The 23,980-nt window shown below is 42.9% G+C and overlaps 1 protein-coding gene across 3 annotated transcripts in view; it reads left to right on the top strand.

Annotated features, from left to right (window-relative positions):
- Positions 1-23,620, top strand: part of sesn2 (sestrin 2) — a 72,447-nt gene extending 48,827 nt beyond the window's left edge. For 2 of the 3 annotated variants that reach the window (XM_080211672.1, XM_080211673.1), the window contains exons 2-10: positions 8,730-8,795; positions 13,165-13,362; positions 13,885-14,067; positions 14,618-14,842; positions 16,346-16,493; positions 16,580-16,695; positions 18,596-18,786; positions 18,902-19,046; positions 20,487-23,620. In XM_080211672.1, coding sequence (XP_080067798.1) covers positions 8,730-8,795; positions 13,165-13,362; positions 13,885-14,067; positions 14,618-14,842; positions 16,346-16,493; positions 16,580-16,695; positions 18,596-18,786; positions 18,902-19,046; positions 20,487-20,573 — 1,359 coding nt within the window. In that variant the 3' untranslated portion in view covers positions 20,574-23,620. Of the gene's footprint in view, positions 1-8,389; positions 8,480-8,729; positions 8,796-13,164; positions 13,363-13,884; positions 14,068-14,617; positions 14,843-16,345; positions 16,494-16,579; positions 16,696-18,595; positions 18,787-18,901; positions 19,047-20,486 lie in introns of those variants that run through there. The other variant, XM_080211675.1, reaches the window with a different exon arrangement.
- Positions 23,621-23,980: the final 360 nt, after the last annotated feature.

Genomic DNA, 23,980 nt, shown 5'->3' with positions numbered 1-23,980 from the left:
CTCTTTCTGCACTGTAAGGTTTCTGTGCTTCTATGAAGTTCGACCGAAGGGCCTATTTCCATGCTGTAAACTTGTGTGACTCTCTCACTCTGGTTGTTCTCTCATTTCTGGTTACGGGAGCTTGCTGTGACCAGGATAAATGCAAGCCTTTCTGCTTTGAAGGCTCAGTCGTTCATGCAAATGTGTTAATGACTTTTTAAAGCCGCAGATGAATTACATGTCACGCACTGTTTTTTGTTTGAGGGTAGAATTTGTCAGGGTGAGAGCTCTTCCTGCACTTTGATTTGTGGTCTTGAATCATTAACATGTATGATACCAATCTGAGCTTTTGCGGTGTTGGAGGCGCCTGTTTAACATCTCCAGGACAGGATCTGTAACCGAACAGCTTTAGTCCCTTGGTACGGCACACAGCCTGTTAGCCTAAATTATTTGCTGCAGTCCTGCACTGGAGACTGCACCTAGCATCTCCTGATGCCCAGACAAGATTTTGAACCAAGCCTTGCTGACAACGTTTGAGTTAAAATGTGACAGAAACAAAAAAAACCCCAGCATTTTCAAAGTCTACTAAAGAATTAAACTAGCATTTACAAACTCAGGAGGAGGCCAAATGACCACCTCCTGCTCCTATCTTCTATGCTTCTATTGGGATCCTAGTTTATGGGTGAGAAAGGAGAATTGAGTTGGACAGTCGGCCATGATTGATGAATGGTGGAGCAGGCTCGAAGGGCCAAATTGCCTCTTTCTGTTCCTATTTTCTATTTACTTTTTTCATCTGATGTATGTTGACGCTGGCAATGACGGTATAACTGTGCTGTGGCCTACTTCTTTGAGCTCAACACAGGCTCCAGTCTAACTCCTGTCTGATGTCAAACCCCCTGTTTTAAAGTTTTTGGATGGATTGTTGGTGACTGTCATCCGCGAGTTTGTCCTGTTTAAAGGAGAGAGTGTGCAATTCTGAGCACTGCTCAGATATAAATTGGGCATTTTCATAAATAAATATATTAAACCTTAGCTGTTGATCACATTTAAGTTTCAGGAAGTAGATTAGAGGTGAAGTGGGATTAAATGTTTCTATCTGAATAGATTTAATTGGGAGAAATATGGAAATACTAAACAAACTATACATTAAAGAATTAAATGCTAAGCATTTAAACAAACTGATGTGAACAATAGAATGCAGTAATTATATCAAGGCCTGAAATTCCTGAATTTACACCCTTCTGCCAAGGGTTTGAGTTGGGATGGTGGTGGGTTGGGGGTTGAAATTGGATGAACACGATTCCCTCTGGGATTCTGCGTGGAAACAATTTTATACTTACTTTCTTTCTCTCTCCCCGCGCCCCCCGCAACCACTTACCAGATCTTCAGGTCCCAACATTTTGGTCGCAGGAATGTTGAGGGACTGGAAAGCTACCAACCAATCTGACTGGCTGCTCTCTGAGAGACAACCCCAAGTGGGGGCAAGAGTTCTGCCTGTTGCCAGTCACTGCTTGCTGGGACGTTTAATGGCAGCGGAATCTATCGGGATTGATAGGGTTGTGTCCCCGGCGACTCCCCAAATGGCAAGGATGTGCGCCCCCACCATCATGATTCAGGCCCAAGTCTAAATGTTATAAAGATAATGATTATCAAAATAGCAATGCAGTACAACACCCACTCATCTTACTAAAAGTCCGCCGCAAAGCAGTCATGCAGCAGATTAACACTAAATGAAGAGTGCAGAGGTTTCAGATATAGTTTGCAGACATTGTTTTAGTTTCGGGTGGTGAGCGGGGGCAGAGAAACTGTCTCTGCAAATTCAGCATGTGCTGAATTGACAAGTGAACTTTGCTAGTATTAACTCTGGCTTCTATTATGACCTGATCGTTGTTTCTGTATAAGATTACTTGTCTGGTACGTTGCTTGTAAGTGTAGTGTTTCCTGAGGCACAATATCAATTCTTAACTTTCCTCCTGTCAGCTTAGCTGCTTCCATCGACAGACCTGCCAATTAATTCAGAATATTACTGAACTACTGTCCCTGCTGTTGTTGACATAACGTGGAGATGCCGGCGTTGGACTGGGGTAAACGCCAGGTTAAAGTCCAACAGGTTTATTTGGTAGCAAACGCCACTGTAGAAATATTCTGTAAACTGAGTGTGTGTCTTTATATGCCCTGTTTGTGATCAGAACTCCCCACTCATCTGACAAAGAGGCAGAGCCCCAAAAGCTAGGAGTGTTTGCTACCAAATAAACCTGTTGGACTTTAACCTGGTGTTGAGACTTCTTAAGTTGCTGACATAAGACATTGGAGCAGAATTAGGCCACTTGGCCCATCAAGTCTGCTCTGCCATTCAATCATGGCTGATTTTTTTTTTCCCTCATGCTCTTTCCTCATAACCCCTGGTCCCCTTATTAATCAGGAACCTATCTACCTCTGTCTTAAAGACACTCAATGACCTGGCCTTCACAGCTTTCTATGGCAAAGAGTTCCAAGAGAGTTTCACCTCTCTGGCTGAAGAAATTCCTCCTCCTCTCTGTTTTAATGGATTGTCCCTTTAGCCAGAAGTTGTGCCCTCTAATTCTAGTTTCTCCTACTAGTGGAATCACTTTGGGGATGTTGTCTTAAATATCTCAATGCTGTTCCAAACCTGGGGCAGTAGACTTCTACTTTGGCGTTAGGTTTAAAAACAGACCTAAATTGTACTTGTTAATCTTATTTCATAAATGAAATACTTTCTTTGATATCTCTCAAAGACATCAATTTTAAGCATAAATGTAGGCCAGGTGTTTAGGACAGCAACCAGGGCCTTGGTTTGATGGCCCACCTGAAACTCGGCACTTGTGACAGTGCAACAGTCCCATAGTACTGCGTGGCAATGTCAACCTTGAGTGGGTCTTCAACTCTGCAATCTTCAGTCTCTGGAGCATGTTGTCACTATGACTGACAAAGCTGAATAGACCTGGGCAATTGAGTTCAATTCTTATTTGCTGCCAAACCAATTGGTTGAAGGCTGGAGAGGGAATCACCCACTCGGGGAATTAATATGGATTTAAAATGCAGATTAACACTCTTGGTCCTCCAGAGTTGAATGAACTGCATGGCTTATGAACTTGGGTGAGTTACTGGAGAGTGAGCAGGTAAATGGTCATAGTCCACAAGGGACTGTGGACCAATTGCTTGAGGGGGCCAGAACGCCACATTCAGCATTGAGAAAGGCAAAGAGGCCCCACCAACGACACAATCCCCGTGTGTGATCAGTGGATGTCACAGATCCTGAGGGTCAGAAGGGGCTGGTTGAACTTAAAAGCATCATCAAGAAATCCTTCTTTCAGTGACATCTTTTTTAATGTAATGAAGTGTCTGAGGATGTGTCACAGCAGTGTTAGTGAAGAGCATTGGACACTGAGCCACGTGGGGAATTATTGGTCCGAGTGACTAAAAGCTCAGCCAAAGAGATGGGTCACAAGGAGGACAGGGAGATGGAGAGGTTTCTGGGAGGGAATCCCAGAACTTGGGATCTGAGCGGCTGAAGGCATGGTCACCAACGGTGGAACCAATAAAAATTGGGCTTGCTCAAGAGGCCAGAGGTGGAGGAGCAGCTGTTTAATCATTGCACGTGTGAATGAAGCATTGTACACATTCCCACTGTGTGGCTTGCTAGGAATCTGCTCAATGGGCCAAATGGCCTCTTTCTGCACTGTATTGTTTCTATGATGATTCTATGATTTAGCATGGCCAATCCACTTAACTCGCATATCTTTGGACTGCGGGAGGAAACAGATACAGAGAATGTGCAGACTCCACACACGCTGACTCGAGGCTGGAATTGAACCCAGATCCCTGGAGCTGTAAAGCAGCAGGTTAATCACTGCCACCATGTATGGGATTACAAGAATGGGGTGGAAGACAGGGGCTGGGTAAGATGTTATTTCAGAGAGTCATTGCAGACTTGGTGGGCTGAATGGCTTTTTCCTGCACTATAGAGATTCCATGGTTCTGTCTTGATAAACCTGCAGGTGTCTGTATGAACAGAGCTTATCAAAAACAAATGTATTTATATCACTCAAGTTTGTGAAATGCTAATGAGTAACACGTTAGTATGGAAAAGGAGTAACCTAGAATAAGAGTAATTAACTGGGAGAAAGTGGCACAGTGGTTAGCATTGCTGCCTCGTAGCAAAAAGTCTCTCAACATCAGGTTAAAGTCCAACAGGTTTATTTGGTAGCACAAGCCACAAGCTTTTGGAGTGCTGCTCCTTCATCAGGTGAGTGGGAGTTCAGTTACAAACAGGGCAAATAAAGACACAAACTCAATTTACAAAATGGTTGGAATGCAGTTCTTTACAGGTAATCGAGTCTTAAAGGTACAGACAGAGTGAGTGGAGAGGGGATAAGCACAGCTTAAAGAGATGTGTATTGTCTCCCGCCAGGACAGTTAGTAAGATTTTGCAAGCCAAGGCAAGTTGTGGAGGTTACAGATAGTGTGACATGAACCCACGATCCAGTTGAGGCCGTCCTCGTGTGTGGAACTTGGCCATCAGTTTCTGCTCAGCGACTCTGCATTGTGAAGGCCACGTTGGAGAACACTTACCTGAAGATCAGAGGCCAAATGCCCATGACGGCTGATGTGTTCCCCAAAAGGAAGAGAACACTCTTGCCTAGTGATTGTCGAGCGGTGTCCGTTTATCTGTTGTTGTAGCGTCTGCATGGTCTCCTCATGTACCATACCTCAATCCATCCTTTCCTCCAGCATATAAGGTAGACAACATTGGCCGAGTTGCAAGTATTTGTACTGTGTACCTGGTAGATGGTGTTTTCATATGAATGATGGCATCCATGTCAGTGATCTGGCACATCTTGCAGAGGTTGCTGTGGCAGGGCTGTGTGGTGTCGTGGTCACGGTTCTCCTGAAGGCTGGGTAGTTTGCTGCAGTCAGTGGTCTATTTGAGGTTGTGCGGTTGTTTGAAGGCAAGAAGTAGGGGTGTGGGGATGGCCTTGGTGAGATGCTCGTCTTCATCAATGACATGTTGGAGGCTCCAGAGAAGACGTTGTAGCTTCTCCGCTCCAGAGCTATGATATTTCTGGAGCCTTCAACATGTCATCAATGAAGCCAAACATCTCACCATGGCCATCCGCATTGTCCATGCTTGGCACTGGAGCAGTGGTGTGACTGTTCTCTGCTGATATTGAAAACAGCACCTATACCACCATGACAGCTGTTGCTGGGCTGTGATGCAAGTGCGGAGGAGAGGAACTAGGCTAAACTGCCTTGACCTGCCAAATGATCTCATTCTGATTGTGGTGCAAGGTATTGACAGTTTAGTGAAACCCAGTCAGATGATGCACCCCCAGTCTGTAGTCGCCCACGTTCCTGCAGTGTGAAATACTTTTTTAAAAGATTGCTTAATGCACCTTTTTTTTGGAGGGGGGTTGGGTCTTGGTCTCGCTGTACAGTTGTTGAGTTTTATATTCTATCGTTGATCCTTTCATAGAATCCATACAGTGCAGAAGGGTGCCATTCAGCCCAGGTTCGATTCCTGGCTTGGGTCACTGTCTGTGTGCACATTCCCCCTGTGTCTGTGTGGGTTTCCTCCAGGTGCTCCGCTTTGTGGAGGTGCAGGTGAGGTGGATTGGATGCTAAATTGCCCCTGATTGGCAGGGTAAATAACATGTGGTTATGGGAGTTGGACCTAAAGGGGATTGTGGTCGGCACAGACTCAATGGGCCGAATGGCCACCTCCTGCAGTGTAGGGATTCTGAGTGTGCACCAACAACAATCCCACCCAGGCCCTATTCTTATAACCCCACAGATTTACCCCTCTCATCCCTCTAACCTACACATCCCTTGACACTAGGGTCAATTTAGCATGGCTAATGCACCTAACCAGCATGTCTTTGGACTGTGGGAGGAAACCAAAGAAAACTCACGCAGACGTGAGGAGAATTTATAGACTCCGCACAGACAGTGATCCGAGGCTAGAATCGAACCTGGGTCCCTGGTGCTGTGAGGCAGCAGTGCTAACCACTGTACCACCATGCAGCACTTGCTGTTTTGATACTTAAATATTTGTGCAGTATCATTTTGTTTTTTGCAGTACAGTTTTGTCTATCTACACACTGGAATATTTTTGTAATGAAGGGCAGCTGCTAATAACTGGCGATGTCCAATGTGAAGATTGATGTACAAACTGTCTCGTACCAAATTATAAAGCAGGCAGGAGATTCTGCTCATTAGTTCCATGCTTCTTCTAGATATCAAGTGAATGTTGACTTGCAGCTTGAATGCAAAACTTCATCCACTAATCCCAAAACAATATTCCAACTGAATAGAATCAAACTTTAAAGGTCAAGTTTAATTTTGGAGCAGTTATTACCAGAGTTTCAGGGAATGACCTGCTGTGGAGGCAGAAAAGTTTTCTTTGCATCTCTAAGCTCATTCATATTGCAGCTACCCTTGTGCCTCTTAATGGTGTGGTCTTTTATAGAATCCTTACAGTGCAGAGGGAGGCTATTCAGCCCATCAAGCTTACACCAACTCTCCATCAGAGCACCTTATCCAGACCCTATCCCTGTAACCTGACATAGTTACCCACAAGTCCCCCAAACCTACACATCTTGGGACACCACGCACCCCAAACATACACTCTTCCATCAGCAGAAAGATACAAAAAGACTCAAACAGCTTCTTCCCTGCTGCCATCAGCCTTTTGAATGGACCTACTTCGCATTAAGTTGAAGTTTCTCTACACCCTAGCTATGACTATGACACTACATTTTGCACTGTCTCATTTCCTTCTCTATGAACGGTATGCTTTGCCTGTATAATGTGCAAGAAACAATACTTTTCGCCATGTTAATATGTGTGACCGTAAATCATATCAAAAGACTAAGTGGCCAATCCACCCATCCTGCATTTCTTTGGACCGGGGGAGGAAACCAGAGCACCCGGAGGAAACCCACACAGACATGGGGGAAAATGTGTGCAAAACTCCAGACAGTGACCCAAGCTGAGAATTGAACCCAGGTCCCTGGTGCTGTGAGGCAGCAGTGCTAACCGCTGTGCCGCTCTCGAAGAGATTTCCTGATGTAATCACTGCTTTAGTAAAACTTCAAGCAAGATTCTCATGTCAGGTTTCCTTTCCCGTTGCAACTTGCCCTCAACTTCCTACTTCCTTAGACTTAATTAACGGTCAAAAGCTGACAGCTAATTCTCCATTTTCATATTTCTTAAAATAAGAGCAATCTCCTTCTGGATTCTCTTGTTAAGTCGTTTAGTTATAGTTTTGAGATTCTATCAGGAATATTTACGAATGAGAGCCCCAGTCTCTAATCTAGACATGCTAACCTTTCTAAATAGAGTGGGTTCCACGTCATCTTGAAGTGACCTCTTGTAACCCACATTAAAGAGCTACGTAAGCAGCAGATGATGAGACTTCAACCCCGTGGAGACTTTGAGCCTGCTCTGCCATTCATTATGATCATGGCTGATCATCGAATTCAATATCTGATTTCCTCCCATATCCCTTTTAGACCCAAGAGCTATATTGAATCCCTTCTTGAAGTCAGAAAACGTTTTGGCCTCAGCTATTTTGTGTTTGTGAATTGCACACATTCACCACTGTCTGGGTGAAGAATTGCCCCCTCGCGTCAGTCCTAGAAGGTTTACCCCTTACCCTCCACTATGACCTCCTGGCAAAGCTGCAAATATGGTTGTGTTTATAAGATGTGGAGTTAATAACTGATAACCCTGTTATGAGTTGGTTACTGCAGTCAGATTGGGTGATTGGGTGCCCCTGCTCGGGGTGCAGTGCTAGAGGCTTTACCCCATTGGATGTTCCTCCTTTTTCGATGTTGGATGATAGGCTGATATTGCAGCCAAACCTGATCCCATACCTGCCTAATGACCACAACTGCGTTTCCTAGCAGAGCTCCCTGACACAATTAGCAGTTGTCCTGTGGGCTGATGTTTTCCTCCTCCCCATCCTGGTTTGGTGAGACTATTTATCATTCAGTTTAACTGCAGGACGAGGCTGATGTAGGTTATGACCCATGATCTTCCCAGCTTGGTATTGAATATTCTATTCCATTAAGTGAATAGTTATGAGGAACTATTGTGTTGAAATTAAATTTACTTACTGAGCAAATAAGATAAATGTGTTTAAATCCCCTGAACACTGAAATATTGCAATGGAGTCATGTTTTCTCACACACGTCTCTGGAATGGAATGCGTAATTGGCGGATTCTGTCATAGAATGCAAGGACATGTTATAATTTTTTTTCAAAAGCATAGCTTGGGTGAGGCAGCATCAAGGCATTCAGAATGAATCATTAACAGGAAGAATGATGCGTAAATCTGTAGAAGAGAGGGTGTGAGTTAGTGATCAAGTGAAAATTCCGAGTTTTGGTAGACCAATGTGATCTGATGGAGTACTGTACACCACAGAAGCTATCGCTTTCTGTCCTGTCCTTGAAGTGTGGCTGGTACCTGCCGAAAATGGTGAGGTTAATGTGTGTGCAGTTGTACGTAATGTTAAAGTGTACAGGACAAGCAGAAACCAGTTTCTCCAGCGAGTCTGTACTGTAATATCTTGTTCTTTTCCTTCTGTTCAAAGTGTACAGTTAGAACCTGAACTTCTGGTGAACTGGGGAACATTTTTTAAAGAATTGAATTGTGACGGTATTTAATTTAAGAGGGAATGATGTGTTAAAAACTCTAATTGTGCATTTTCTTGTGCGTTTATTATTAGGAACGAAGCGTTACAATACCACGCCCGTTAGGACAGGGTCCAAGTTCCTTCATTCCAGTCAAAGAGGTATGTCAACTCTTACACTTCGCTTTCCATTGAAAATCTCAGGTTAAACTGAACGTTGCAGTGTTCACTGCAGTAACATTCCTTTTGTGTAATTTTGTTTAGGTTTGTAACACAACTCCTGCTTATCTGTTAAAAATCCAATCTTCCAGCTCATTTTAATTCAATACAAAAATTGATTCATCCTAATACTGTATGGTAGTTGCACCATGCAAGTGATTGGTGCAATCAGTTTGTGCAGCTGTTGGAGCTCAACGTTAATCTGCCTTTTCAGTTAATCTGCCTTTACATTTCTTGGCTGCCTTTCCCACAGTCTCTTAAAATATTGACCCAACCTTTGTTTCAATCGTTAGCTTGGGTAAATGCACCCTTTAGCCAAACCCTAACCCCCGAGTCTGTGTACTCCCACCATAAAACACCACTGCCAAATTCCCCTCTACTGTCATAAGCAGGACCTCCTGACTCCGTCCACCATCTACAAGGCACAAGTCAGGAGTGTGGAATATTCTCCACTTGCCAACACGAGAAGCTCGACACCATCCAGGACAAAGCAGCCCACTTGATTGCTACCCCTTCCACAAACATTCACTCTCTCCACCACTAACAAACAGTGGCAGCCGTGCATACTGTCTACGAGATGCACTGCAGCAGCTCATCAAGGCTCCTTCCAAACTCACGACCGCTTCCAGCTAGCAAGGACAAGAGCAGCAGATATGTGGGAACTCCCACGTATATGTGGTTCCCTTCCTAATCATTCAGCATCCTGACTTGCAAAAATATCAGGTGTTCCTTCACTGTGACTAGGACAGAGTCCCTCGCTAACAGCACTGTGGGTGTACCTACACTTCGGGGACTGCAAAGGTTCAAGAATGAAGCTCGCCTCCACTATCTTGGGGTCAGCTTGACATGAACAATAAATGTTGGCCAGTCAGTGACACCAATGTACTGTAAATGAATTTAAAAAAACACAAGGTAGGGGAGGATGCTGCGGGGGAATTGAAATTTCAGGGATGGTGGAGGTTCTACTTGGCCAGAGAAACCATTGTGGAATTAGAAATGGATGTTACGTGCTGTTGGTTGTGTCTATTTAACATATCAAATGCGGAAGATACTTGGAAGGTGGCGACATTGTAAAGAGTGAACGCAGCTCTGACGAGGTAAAAGTCTCAGCTCGATGTTTGAACTGGGACTTTGAAGGCAGTTCCTCGTTATTTTTCTCTGAGAAGCTGTGCTCCGTCAGTGACACACATGAGGAATTTCTGTCCCCGTTTGAGAATTCTTAACTTCTGCAAATTGGGTCAGAAAGTTCTCACTCCACCACATTAACTACAGCAGAGAGCACCCTGAGTAAACAAGTGATCTAATCCCAACCTTGAATTGCATCAGCTGAGAAGCTGTTTACTTGCAGCTATTCCTTGTTTTTAGTATTTGCATGTGGTTGGACACATCTTGCGTGGAGTTTAGTCGTTTGAAGGGAAATAAATTTAAATTAGAGATTTTTGACTCTGGTGCCTTGTTATCTGCTCTGATTACTGTTCAGCTGCTTTTCCCGATGGTTCCTGCCTCCGTTCACACGGCTGCAGGAGGAAGGGCAGGAAATCCACGATTGTCATTGCTTTTCCTTAATGGTGTTCACACCCATTCTATTTAAAAATGAGGGCTGTGGAAAACCATATTGCTTTGAAGTGAATCGCTGATCATGTTGATGGCAAAACTCTCCCTTTTTTTAAAGCCCTGCGGGCATGACTTGTGCTGAAAGAATACACCGAGTCAATCAGAGAGATGTCCGAGGTTCAGACTGGCTGTTGCTGGGTTTTTTTTTTTGCTAATGCATCACGGTGGTTCTCATACTGTCATTTTGTTACACTTTTTGCAGTGTTTTTTTCTTTCGCGCTCCAAGGGGCAGCACAGTGGTCAGCACGGCTGCCTCACAGCGCCAGGGACCTGGGTTCGACTCCCGACATGGGTCGCTGTCACTGAGTCAGAGGTTTTATAGTATGAAAACAGGCCTATGGCCCAACTTGTCCATGCCACTAAGCTGTGGAGTCTGCGCGTTCTCCCTGTATCTGTGTGGGTTTCCTCCAGGTGCTCCAGTTTCTTCCCACAGTCCAGTGGTTAGGTGCATTGGCCATGCTAATTTCTGTGTGCCCAAACAGGTGTCGGAGTGTGGCGACCAGGGGATTTTCATAGTAACTTCTTTGCACTGTTAATGCGAGCCTACTTGAGGCACTAATAAATAAACTTAACTGGAAGCCATTATGGATGAGCGAATGGGGCATTGTATGCACTCGGACACAGGTAGCATAGTTTTTGACAATCCAGTTTATGGAATTGATGCGCAGTTGTAATTTTTATAGCTGGCTGACACACACCGGTTCATCCATGATACTAATCTGTATGATGCTTGTTCAAGTGCTCCACTTTTTTAAAAAATGTATTGTATATTTAAGCTTATTTATTAGTGTCACAAGTGAACTTACATTAACACTGCAATGAAGTAACAGTGAAAATCAACTAGTTGTCACACTCTGGCGCTTGTTTGGATACGCTGAGGGAGAATTTAGCACGGCCAATGCACCTAACCAGCACGTCTTTCGGACTGTGGGAGGAAACCAGAGCATCTGGAGGAAGTCCGTGCAGACTCCGCACAGACAGTGGCCCAAGCTGAGAATTGAACCTGGGTCCCTGGCGCTGTGAGGCAGCAGCGATAACCACTGTGCCACCGTGCTGCCCTATTGAAGGAACAAACAAAATTTGAACTAAACGGAGGAAATTGTAAATGTTTGTCTTGCCAGTGCCACGCGTAACTCAAGTGGTTTGTTTGAAGTGCAAGTTTCAAATATCAAGTTACTACACTGTTGAAATGTGAAACCTTCCTGTTGCCCAAGCAGGGTGAGTGGGTTCAGTTTCTGAAAGATCAAGGTCATTGCTGTATATCTAATTATAATATCCTGACTGCTGTAAAACCAAGACAATTTCCACCAATATTTAACTGGAATACCACGCAGAAAGGAGAATGTGTTTGAGTTTTGTAATTAGCTCTGACTTGTTTGTCTGTCAGAAACCCGGAAATATTTACAATGCATCTCTTGTTCTAGAGATATTCCATTATTACGAAATCACTTTTCTAAATCTGATTATTCAAGACCTGGTAGGAAAACTAGATGATGCGAGTAAATCATTCTTTGCCACTACTTTATAATCCACAACTTCTTTTTAAAGTTTATTTATTAGTCACTGGTAAGGCTTACATCTACACTGCAGTGAAATTCCCCTAGTTGCCACACTCTGGCACCTGTTCGGGACAATGCACCTCTTTCAATCTGAGAGGGAAACCCACGCAGACACTGGGAGAACATGCAAACTCCACACAGATCCAAGTTGGGAATCAAACCCAGGCCCCTGGCACTGTTAGGCAACAGTGCTAACCACTATGCCACTGTTCATCTAAAAGACACTTGAAGTAACTTATCTTGGGGACCTACTGAAAGGGACAGTGATGAATGGCAGGTCGCCGATATATAGAACAAAGAAAATTACAGCACAGGAATAGGTCTTTCAGTTCTCCAAGCCTGTACTGACCCTACTGCCTAACTTAACTGAAACCCCCTACCCTTCCAGGGAGCGTATCCCTCTATTCCCATCTCATTCACGTATTTGTCAAGATGCCCCTTAAAAGTCACTATTGTATCTACTTCCATTACCTCCCCCAGCAGCGAGTTCCAGGCACCCGCCACCCTCTGTTATTAAAAAAAAACTTGCCTCATACATCCTCCTTTTAAATCTTCTCCTAGTACCTTTTAAACCTATGCCCCATAGTAACTCTTTCACCCTGTTTAAAAGCTGCTGACTATCCACTCTGTCCATGCCTGTCATAATCTTGTAGACTTCTATCGGGTCGCCCCTCAACCTCTGTCGTTCCAATGAGAACAAACCAAGTTTCTCCAACCTCTCCTATAGCTAATGCTCTCTATACCAGGCAACATCTGGTAAATCTTTTCTGTACCTTCTCCAAAGCTCCACATCCTTCTAGTAGTGTGGTGACCAGATTGAACACTATATTCAATTCTAAAATTGAATTATGAAATTATAAAAGTGTGGCCTCGCTAAGGTTCTATAAAGCTGCAATATGACTTGCCAATTTTTAAACTTGATGCCCTGGCCGATGAAGGTAAACATGCCGTATTCTTGATGACCTTCTCCAGCTGCGTTGCCTCTTTCAGTGACCTGTGTATCTGTACACCCAGATCCCTCTGCCCATCAATATACTTAAGGGTTCTACCATTTACTGTATATTTCCCATCTGTATTAGATCTTCCAAAGTGCATGCCTCACATTTGTAAATCTATTCAAGTTTGTATTTTGGTTACAGATTCTAAACAAAGGTCTAGGAGATGCTGAAAGCCAACTCTTTATTGAAGCCTTTGTTTCAACTGGTCGTGTGGACAATGTAACCATGGTGATGGGCTTGCACCCACAGTATCTTGAAAGCTTTTGGAAGACGCAGTACTATCTTTTACAGATGGATGGTCCTTTACCCTATCACTATAGACATTACATTGCTGTGATGGTGAGCAAACTTTTGTTGTATGTTGGTGTCTTGTGACGTACTCCCTTTAAAATGAACTGAACTAAAACGTAAACTGAGCGCGCGCACAAACATCAGATTTGGGGATGTCAAAGATCGAATTAATCCAATTCTTGAGGTTCTTGTAAATGAACTCCTTTTTCTTCTCCCCTCCCTGCCCCAGTGAGGTTGTGGCTGACTGCTCATAGCGAGGAGTTGTTAATATTATTTAGTGTTTTTTTTTACAAAGTACTAATTCAAGTTAGTCAATGTGAAGAAAGCGATTTTGAGTTTGGAACACTGCAAATTTTGCTACTTTCAAGTTATCAAATTCAAGAATATACGCCGTCAACATTTTGGGGTTTATTGTTCAGGAAGTTCTGAGCTTTCAGTCTGTCTTTTTGTTCAGTTTCAAGACAACAGTTCGGGGAAATACTTGTTGATTGCTGGGAAACGTTGTCAGGGCTTCCCCTGGTGATTAGAGTGCATTCTCTGATGGATCCTGATCCTGACTCTATCTTTCAGGCTGCTGCAAGACATCAGTGTTCATACCTTGTTAACCTCCATATTAATGAGTTTCTTCAAGTCGGTGGCAGTGTGGAGTGGTTAAACGGCCTGAACTTTGTCCCTCAGAAAATGAGGAACCTCAATGAAATCAACAAGATCTTAGCGCATCGACCCTGGCTCATCACAAAGGAACACATTGAGGTGATTTGTAGGAGAATTGGTGTCAATTTGTAATGTGATGTCCTTGCTATTCAGTGGAGAAAGTTCTTATTTGGTTACAGCCCTATTTAAATTGCCTGAGGTTAGTCACCGGCATGCGTAGCATCCACCGTTATTTATCTGAATCTTTTTACTATGCTCAGAGTTTGAGACAAGATTGCTATTCACACCTTACCAGCAAACACGCATCTGTCCAACTGCTTTGCTGCACTGTGAAATTTAGTCAATAACTATAACCAATCATATTTCCTATTAGCATTAACCTCTGACAAAGGGTCAAAACGTTGGCTCTATTCTCGCTCCACAGATGCTGTCGGACCTGAGATTTTCCAGTGTTTTTATTGTTTTGTTTCAGATTCCAGCATCCGCAGTAATTTGCTTTTAAGCATGAGAGCGCCTGATTTTATCCACACATTCCGTGTTGATTCTCCCTGTTTGTCTATAAAATAGAATGTGCTATTATTATGACTTGAGCACCGAGGCTTGATCTTTCAATTTGCTTATTTCGTGGGTTTTTTTTTGTTTCTTGAAGAATTTACTGAAGACAGGTGAAAGTAGCTGGTCGCTGGCTGAGCTTATTCATGCTGTTGTCCTCCTCACCCATTACCATTCGCTGGCATCCTTTGTTTTGGGCTGCAGTATTAGGCCTGAACTTGACCAGGATGGTGGCTTCACCTTCAGACCTCCTTCACCGCAGAGTTGTGACTCTGATAGTGCGAGTAACAGTGGATCCGAGGAGACTGTTAATGGCAGCGCAGTAAGTACACCTGTTTGTTTTTTCCCTTTTTTTTAAGATGCCTTAAATCAAAATTCCTTGATGTATCAAAAAGATCCTTGCTTTCGGATAGCAGGGAGTAAATAAAAATGCACACGTTCTCACTGGTATTCTCTGGTTTATTCCACTGAACTTTTGTTCTGCTCCTTACGGTGCACTATGTAGAGTATATACTGTTATAAAGCAGAGATTTATAACAGCTTTTAAAACTAACAGCTAAACACCCAAAGGGGAGTGCCTCACCCAATAATCTGCAAAAAGTGGTGTGACCTTCTCTTCAGCAACTCCTGGTAGTTAAATACAAAATAAATCCCAGACACGGTCTCTCAAATCAACACGTAACGATTTATTTAACTAACAGTGAGCAAATTAACTAAACTATTAACTAACCAGATAAATCCATTCTAACTATCAACTATTCCTGAATAAAACAAGATTCAATTGGTACGCTGTTCAAATAAATACAATTCAAACTCATTAACAAAAATAGAATTTAGTCGCAGTCTAAACTACAACCAGGCTTTGTCTTCTGGAATATTCTGGGCTGCCTTTGATGCTTCTGTTTGGAACTTTTCTTCTTTGGTACCTTTTTGATATCTAGATGGTGCTTGGTCTAAGACATAGATGAAGCGATGAGAGTCAATGATTCTTTCTCTTGAGAGAGAGCTGAAAGCTACTATCTCTGGCAGGTGGCAGTTACTTTCTATTCTTTGTCCCACTGCCCCCTTTTATACCCATGACGATGTATCAATATTTCTCAATAGGATTGGTGCTAGGTGGTCAGATTTAAATTTAATAGGTTGTTGTCTAAATTCAGAAACTTGTTGTCTTGGTAACACTGCTGCTTGGCCTTTCGGTACAAATGTTTCAGTCTGGGCTCTGCATACCTACATTTTAAATTTCTATGATGTGGAGATGCTGGTGTTGGACTGGGGTAAACACAGTAGGAAGTCTCTCAACTCCAGCATTCAGAGTGCTGCTCCTTTGTCAGGTGAGTCAAATAAAAGTCACCTGACGAAGGAACAGCGCTCCAAAAGCTAGTGGCATTTGTTACCAAATAAACTTGTTGGACTTTAACCAGGTGTTGTGAGACTTCTTACTGTGTTTTAAATTTCTAAGCACAGAAAAAGTGCCACCTTGTAACAGTACCATGTAATGCTTTCTCCGCTAGCATTTTTACAAACAGCAAACTCTAACTTCCCAATCTACTATTACTCAATCCAACTTCACAACATTATACCATCACTTTCCCCCCAACACCCTGTAAAATATTTATAGGATCAAGAGAAACCAGCATGTACTAATGTATGTCCAAACAGGAATTTGGCACTTTAGCAGTTACTTGTGGAGTAATTGAAAGAATTCTGTTGGATTCTGTAGGGTGAAAGAATGCAGTTTACTTTTTGCAGCAAAACACAACCTGAGCTTGCACACCCTTGTCCTGTGCTCTTACCCAACCTAACAATTGGTCTGAATGTCTTTCAGAGCAGAGATGATTTGCGTGAGCTGGAAGTGCTAATGGAGAAGATGAAACTGCTGCAGGAAGGCAGGCAGGATGTGGAAGCGAGCCAGGAGGAGATGGCTACACGGTTCGAAAAGGAGAAGAGGGAAAGTTTGCTGGTTGCACCTGCAGGTAAAGTATCCAAGTGACTTTTGCGGTTCCACCAAGTGGAGAAAGATTTACCGTTTTTACTGAATACGCTCCACCTTTCCCTGCAGATGCCAGTGAATCAGTGTCTCCAACCAACTTATCGTGCTTTGTTGAAGATGCAGATTTTGGGTACAAAGATTTCAGCAGGCGTGGGGAGCAAACCCCACCAACATTGCGTGCCCAGGTAATTTATAACGTTTAGTCATAAAGAATGGATTCTGCAGCCCAGAACAGTGAACATCAAATACATTTCATGTGTGCAGTTCTGGTTGCCTCACCGTAGGAAGGATGTGGAAGCTATTGAAAGGGTGCAGAGGAGATTTACGAGGATGTTGCCTGGATTGGGAGGCATGCCTTATGAAGATAGGTTGAGGGAGCTGGGACTTTTCTCCCTGGAGAGACGAAGGTTGAGAGGCGACCTGATAGAGGTTTATAAGATTTTGAGAGGAATAGATAGGGTGGGTTCTCGGAGGCTATTTCCCCGGGCTGAAATGGTCGCTACGAGAGGACACAGATTTAAGGTGCAGGGAAACAAGTACAGAGGAGATGTTAGGGGTAAGTTTTTCACTCTGAGGGTGGTGAGTGAATGGAATCGGCTGCCATCGGTGGTGGTAGAGGCGAACTCGCTGGGGTCTTTTAAAAGACTTCTGGATGAGTATATGGGATCTAATGGGATTGGGGGTTATAGATAGGTCTGTGGCTTAGTAGGTATAGATGTGATCAGCGCAACTTGTGGGCCGAAGGGCCTGTACGTGCTGTATGTTCTATATTTGTGCATCACAGCATGCTCAGATTAGGGTAGGTTTAGTTGATAAAGTGAGCATAGTGAAGCCTGGATGATTCCAGGGTTTCATTCCTGACTTATCCTAGAGTTAGTTTTCAGTTCGATGCTAATTGGACACGAGCAGGATCAGAGCAAAAGAGTAACTCTTCCCCTGACTCCCCAAAGCCTGTGCATATCACATATATGATCAAATGTCCTCCACTTGCCTGGATGAGTGTGGCTTCAACAACACTAGCTGAACGCCATCCTGGATACAGCAGCCCACTTCATAGGCCCTCAGATCAATCACCTTAAAACATTCACTCCCTCTAAACCCAATGCGCAGCAGCAATGTGTACCATCTACAAGTCGCATTATGGCGACTCACCAAGGCTCCTCGGACAACACATCCCAAACCCACTACCTTTATCACTCGGAAGGACAAAGGCAGCAGACACATGGGAACAACTCTGCCTCCAAGGAACACGCCATCCTGACTTGGAAATCTCGCTGTTCCTTCACTGTCGCTGGGTCGGAATCCTGGAATTCACTCCCTTACTGCACTGTGGGTGTACCAACGTCATGTGGACTGCAGTGGTTCAAGAAGGCAGCTCACCAACACTGTCTCAAAGCTAATTAAAGATCGGCCATAAATGCAGTGATGGCCACATCCAATGAAACATTCTCCGGGCTTAGTTTAGCCAGTGTTTCCGTCGCTGATCACAGTCTGGTGATTGTTGCTGGGATACACACGCTCTCACGTTGCATGATGTTGGAATTGGGTTTCTCTGGGATTTCTCTCTCTATCTCCACCCCCTTGTCATCTTAAGGTGTTTTATATTAACAAAGTTTTTATTTATTCATTAGTCACAAATAGGCTTACATGAACACTGCAGTGAAGTTACTGTGAAAATCCCCTAGTCATCACACTCCGGTGCCTGTTTGGGTACACTGAGGGAGAATTTAGCATGGCTATTGCACCTAACCAGCACACCTTCCAGACTGGGAGGAAACCCATGCAGACTCTGCACATAGTGACCTGAGCTGGGAACCGAACCTGGGTTCCTGGCACTGAGGCAACAGTGCTAACCGCTGTGCCATCATGCTGCCCTAATGTGCTGGCACTCAATGGACCTGGTGTGGAGTACTGGAATGAGGGGAAGCTTGGGTGGGTGGGTCTTGTGTGCGCTTGCGTGTCAGTTATATGACATTACTGTTCTGTGTTCTGGAAAGTTGGACATCAACTATTATGGGGGATTCTCAGAAACTTGTACAAATTATTTCAAATGGAATGTAATTAAATGTCATGTCTTCATTTCAGGATTATTCCTGGGAGGACCACGGCTATTCCTTAATTAACCGACTGTACCCTGAAGCTGGACAGCTGTTGGATGAGAAGTTTCAGGTTGTGTACAATTTAACATATAACACCATGGCCATGCACTGCGACGTTGATACCTCAATGTTAAGGAGAGCTATTTGGAATTACATTCATTGTGTATTTGGCATAAGGTATGTGATATGGCTGTACAGTCTGAAATGGTTTTCTGTGAGATCTTAACACGTTCAAACACAATATTCTAACCGATTTATGCTAACCATTTTATACATCTGATTTTTGGATTAGATATGATGATTATGACTATGGAGAAGTGAATCAACTTCTCGAGCGAAGTTTAAAAATCTACATCAAAACTGTTGCCTGCTACCCGGAGAAAACAACGAAGCGAATGTACGTGAACTTCTGGAGACATTTTCGACATTCGGAAAAGGTTTGTTCTTCTGGGAAAACTTTATTTTGTCATTTTTAGCTTGGGAAGTCCAATACACTGGCTCTTCAGTTTAGATGGCAATTGTCAATTAAAACTGTCTCACAGATAATCACTGATCCAAACTTTGACAAACTTGTTTGGGTCAAATATCCTCAAGAACCTAGCTTCTAGTGCACAACATCTCGAGGTGAGGTTGTATGTTTTGGAAGGTCTAATACAAATAGGGAATATACAGTAAATGGCAGAACCCTTAAGAGTATTGATAGGCAAAGGGGTCTGGGTGTACAGGTACACAGGTCACTGAAAGTGGTAACGCAGGTAGAGTGTCGTCAAGAAGGCATACGGCATGCTTGCCTTCATTGGCCGGGGCATTGAGTTTAAAAATTGGCAAATCGTGTTGCAGCTTTATAGAACCTTAGTTATGCCGCACTTGGAATATAGTGTTCAATTCTGGTTGCCACACTACCAGAAGGATGTGGAGGCTTTAGAGAGGGTACAGAAAATATTTACCAGGATGTTGCCTGGTATGGAGGGCATTAGCTATGCGGAGTGGTTGGAGAAATGTGGTTTGTTCTCACTGAAATGACAGAGATAGAGGGACAACTTGATAGAAGCCTACAAGATTGACAGTTATGGACAGTGTGGATAGTCAGAAGCTTTTTCCCAACGTAGAAGAGTCAATTACTAGGGGGCACAGGTTTAAAGGAGATGTACAACACAATTTTTTTAATACGGAGTAGTGGGTGCCTGGAACTTGTTGCCAGGGAGGTAGTGGAAGCAGATAACAGTAGTGACTTTTAAGGAGCGTCTTGACAAATACACGAATAGGATAAGAATAGAGGGATATGGTCCCCAGAAGGGTAGGGGGTTTTAAACAATTTGGGCAGTATGGTCGGTGCAGGTTTGAAGGGCCTGTTTCAGTGCTGTAATTTTCTTTGTTAGTTATAGCATTGTCAATGCAAACTTGCTGTGTCTAAAAAAAAACCTGATGAAATGTCCCAAAAGGTGTTGTCATACTTAACATGACCTCAAACCTTATCATGGTGCCAGAGTGTTTTCACACTGAACCTTGGAATACACTTAGTCCCAAATGGATTCTCTTTAAAGCATGTGAGGGACCTCGCCTGGGGCTAGTGTTCCTCTTTGTCGTTTATTTTTACTTCCATTTATCATCCTTCCTCTGCCGTGTGTATCTCTGCAGGAATAGCCTAATTCATAATCCAATTGTTGGGCCAAGAAGATTTGAGTCCTGCTTAATAAATCTGGAAGATTTCACTTTATAATCTGTAAATGTTGCAATAGCTAGCCAATATAAATACATGGAGATAAGGCTTGGGTGGGATTTGTGGTCGGTGCAGACTCAATGGGCCGAATGGCCTCCTGCACTGTAGGATTCTATGAAGCGTTTGTCTTGACCGTGTGTATTTCCCTACTCTTTAGGTGCATTTAAACCTGCTCCTTCTAGAAGCCAGGATGCAAGCTGCACTACTCTATGCATTAAGGGCAATTACTCGCTACATGACTTGATTGTGTCAAACTTTCGAGGACTGGGTGATCCAATTGGACTGGATTGCATATTCTACCAACTTGCTTCGCTGGAGTGAACAACCACGTGCAATTCTGCAGATTCCTAACGTTTGACATTTGTATTTTTTTTTAAAAAAACAGTCAAATTCCAGAATGTATTTTTGGGGGACAACTTCAGTATTCTTTTTACTGTGTTCCATACATGGTGAGCTATAGAGAAGGTTTGAAACAACATCTTAAGGTTTCAAACCTGATGCATAGAAACTTTCCCTCTGTACCCGAGTGGGAGCTGTAATTTATTGTATTGGATCCAAGCTGTGAATCTAGCTGAGCCGTTGAGACAGGCCGTTTTGTGTTGGCACTTCTCACCCATCTTTTTTGTCGTCACAGTTTGGTTTTTGACCCTATGGTTTGTTTTTTGTTTGGATTGTATCCTCTGGTATTCACTGTGGCACGTAACCAAAGCTGACTTCACAGTAAGAGTGCTTAGTGGGAAATATATCTTTCTTGGGGTTGACATAAGAATGGGCAGTTTCCCTCTTTCTATAAAAAGATTCCATGTTTGAAATTCTTGCAAGAAATATGAGCCCAGTTTTAAATGATTTTCTCTAAAAAGCTCCTTTTTAATTTGGTAGTCCACAAAATGCATTAAGCAAGAACATCTTTGCATTGTTTGAGGATTGTAGAGTACCTGCGTTATTGTAGCAACTGGCTAGATTTATGCACTGAGCTCTTTACATTTCCCCATTGTTGCACCATAAAGAAGGAGTGAGGTTTTTAAAAGCAGGAATGGGAGTGGGCCGTGTGATGTTGTAGAACTTGCTCTCGCTGCTTTTTAAGATCGTCTGCAATTCACTCATGTTTTACCCGAATATCAACGTCCAGTCTCTTGGATTTGGTAACTTGGGTATTTTTTTTAAATCAATAATTGTTATTGCTCCAGAAAGAAACAGAAAAATGTTAACATTTTGAGAAATACAGATCCTTGCGTGGAATTTGGTGATGCCTCGATTTTCACACACACCATCCTTTGTGAAACTGTATTTGAATTTCTCATTTTTGCACATAACATTTTTCTAAGCACCTGGATGCATATTGTTACTGCACTAAACAGTTTTTCTGCTGTTAATACTTTGTACATGTTGTTAAATTATCATGGATTATTTTTTAAATTAGTAGGGTTTATCCCTTGCTAGCCAACACCAACATAAGATTTCCCACTTTCTTTTAATAAAGAAAGATTAGTACTTTTATTGTTTTTGAGGGGTGGGGGGGAGGCATGAGGAAGCCTTGTTGCTCCAGTGCAGTGCTGAATAAAGTTGTTTCCCGTATTGGGTAATGGCCTCTGCAATACCGTACAGGTGGGATCTGGGACTGTCCCGAATTTCACCTGTGTCCACTCAGTGTTGCAAATGAATCTACTTTTGAGAGCAGCCCGTAGTCATTTGTAAACTAAAATGTCCCTCAAGTACCAAGCAGCCAGAAGCTTCTGGCACATCATCCAATGATCATTGCCTAATGCAGACATCTCGAATGCAAGGTGGAGTTAACACCCAAAGTTCTTAAATGTGGGGTCACCTAGTTTACATAGAAATATTCAACATTAGCACTCAAGTTGGTTCTATACTATGGGGCGTTATTTAAATAGTGGGAAAATGATGGCTGTCAAACCGCTTAGTTGGGCTGTATTTGGAATATATATATTTTGAGTATTTATGCACCAGGAATTTAACACTAAAGGTTATTAGCCCGGTAACCCATTGCAGACATGTGAATTTGTTCAAAGGTTTCCTGGTAAACACTGGTTAGTTTCAGCACCCCCCTCGTCGGGTGGAGGGGGAAAGGCAGAGTGAATAAAGATGGTCAGTTTGGTCTATTTTTAAGTGTAACAAATATGCCAAACAGTTTGCTTCTGAATTCAGGGAAGGAATGATCATGGACTCATCTTCTTAGCTGAAGGAGGTTGTGTGAAGAACACAGCGGTGGAAGCCTGCTAATGTTTGGTGTAAATGTTATCGTCAGTGCAATTTCTACAAAGCTTTTACAATTTCATGGTCAAACGAGCTTGTGTGTAATATTCCTCGCTTTCCAAAGATTGGTGTTAAGAGAAACAGAGCCTTACCCCGAGCAGCAATTCTGAAGTAAAGCAGGAAGTTTGAATCCTGGAGCTTAGTTTGCTCAACAGTGAAACTTTGGCCTTTTGAGTAGGGGAGGTTAGTGTGAGGGTGCTTGTGTTGTACCTACCCCCACTGGATGGTGAGCTGAACAATCTGACTTGAGCTGCAAGCTCAATGAGGAAATGCCCAATCAACTTTTACTTAGTAGCTTGAAAGTCATTTTGTTGCTTTTTTTCGCCTTGAAGTCAAATGTAAAAATGTTGTCTATTTGTGACACATCATTTAATGTGTCTTTTGTAAAAATTGATATGACAATGCACTGAGCTTTAATACACTCCCTTATTCATGAGATATTAAAACTGCTTCAAAGTAAGGTGTTGGTAAAATCACTTTGGAGGTGTCTGCATTGATTATCTGGGCACTGATGCACTGAACTGTTTTACATTAGCAAGGTTGATGCAGTAGCTGATTTCTTTCACCTTATATTGTCGAGCTTCCAAAGGGAGTATTTTCCCCCTCCTGAAGTTTCATGCTGGTTTTGACCTTGAGTTGTACATTTGTGAGCAATGGATCACTTTCTACAAAAAAAAATGGAGCTGAGAACCTCAGTTTGTTACATGTTTAAATTGTACAACAAATTGACCAAATTCTTTCTGGAGTCTTGTCAAAGGGTTTCCAAGAGCATGTTACACTTGTGGAGGCTGAACGTATCCTGACACTGTACATGGGTGACTATCGCGGGATATGTTTTTCTACTGGCTTCATAATACGTTCTCCTAAGCCCTGCACATGACTTAAGACTTCAGAAACTTGCATTGAAATTAATAAAACTGTTTGTTTGAATTATTTTCTTTTTTGTGGGAGCTTTCAAAATTGTAAACTACTTATGACTCTGATTTTTCTTAAAATAAAGATACTTTTTTCAAAATGTGTTAGTTGTCTGAGTTGCTGGATAATTTGTACATTATTGATTCATAGAAATAAGTTATCCTTGTGGATTTGGAGGATATACACTGCAGACAATTACAGCAATCAATTTCTGACAGAATCAGGCTCCACAGACACCAAAGAGTGGACAAAATTGAGGGACATAAGGGAAATATCTCCCCATCTGAGAGGGGTCAATAACCAGGGGCAGAGACTTAAGCTAAGGGGCAGGAGATTTGGAAGGGATTTGAGGAAAATCTTTTTCACTCACAGGGTGCTGATAATCTGGAACTCAATGTCGAGAAGCCTTGCATTTATGAAGCACTTAGATGAGCTCACACCAGGGTACAAACCAAGTGTTGG

This window comes from Carcharhinus amblyrhynchos, chromosome 24 (assembly GCF_965287045.1).
Source record: "Carcharhinus amblyrhynchos chromosome 24, sCarAmb.v2.hapA, whole genome shotgun sequence".
NCBI lineage: Eukaryota > Metazoa > Chordata > Chondrichthyes > Carcharhiniformes > Carcharhinidae > Carcharhinus > Carcharhinus amblyrhynchos.
The sequence above is the reverse complement of the archived record's forward strand: the minus strand, read 5'-3'. Positions and strand labels throughout refer to the sequence as shown.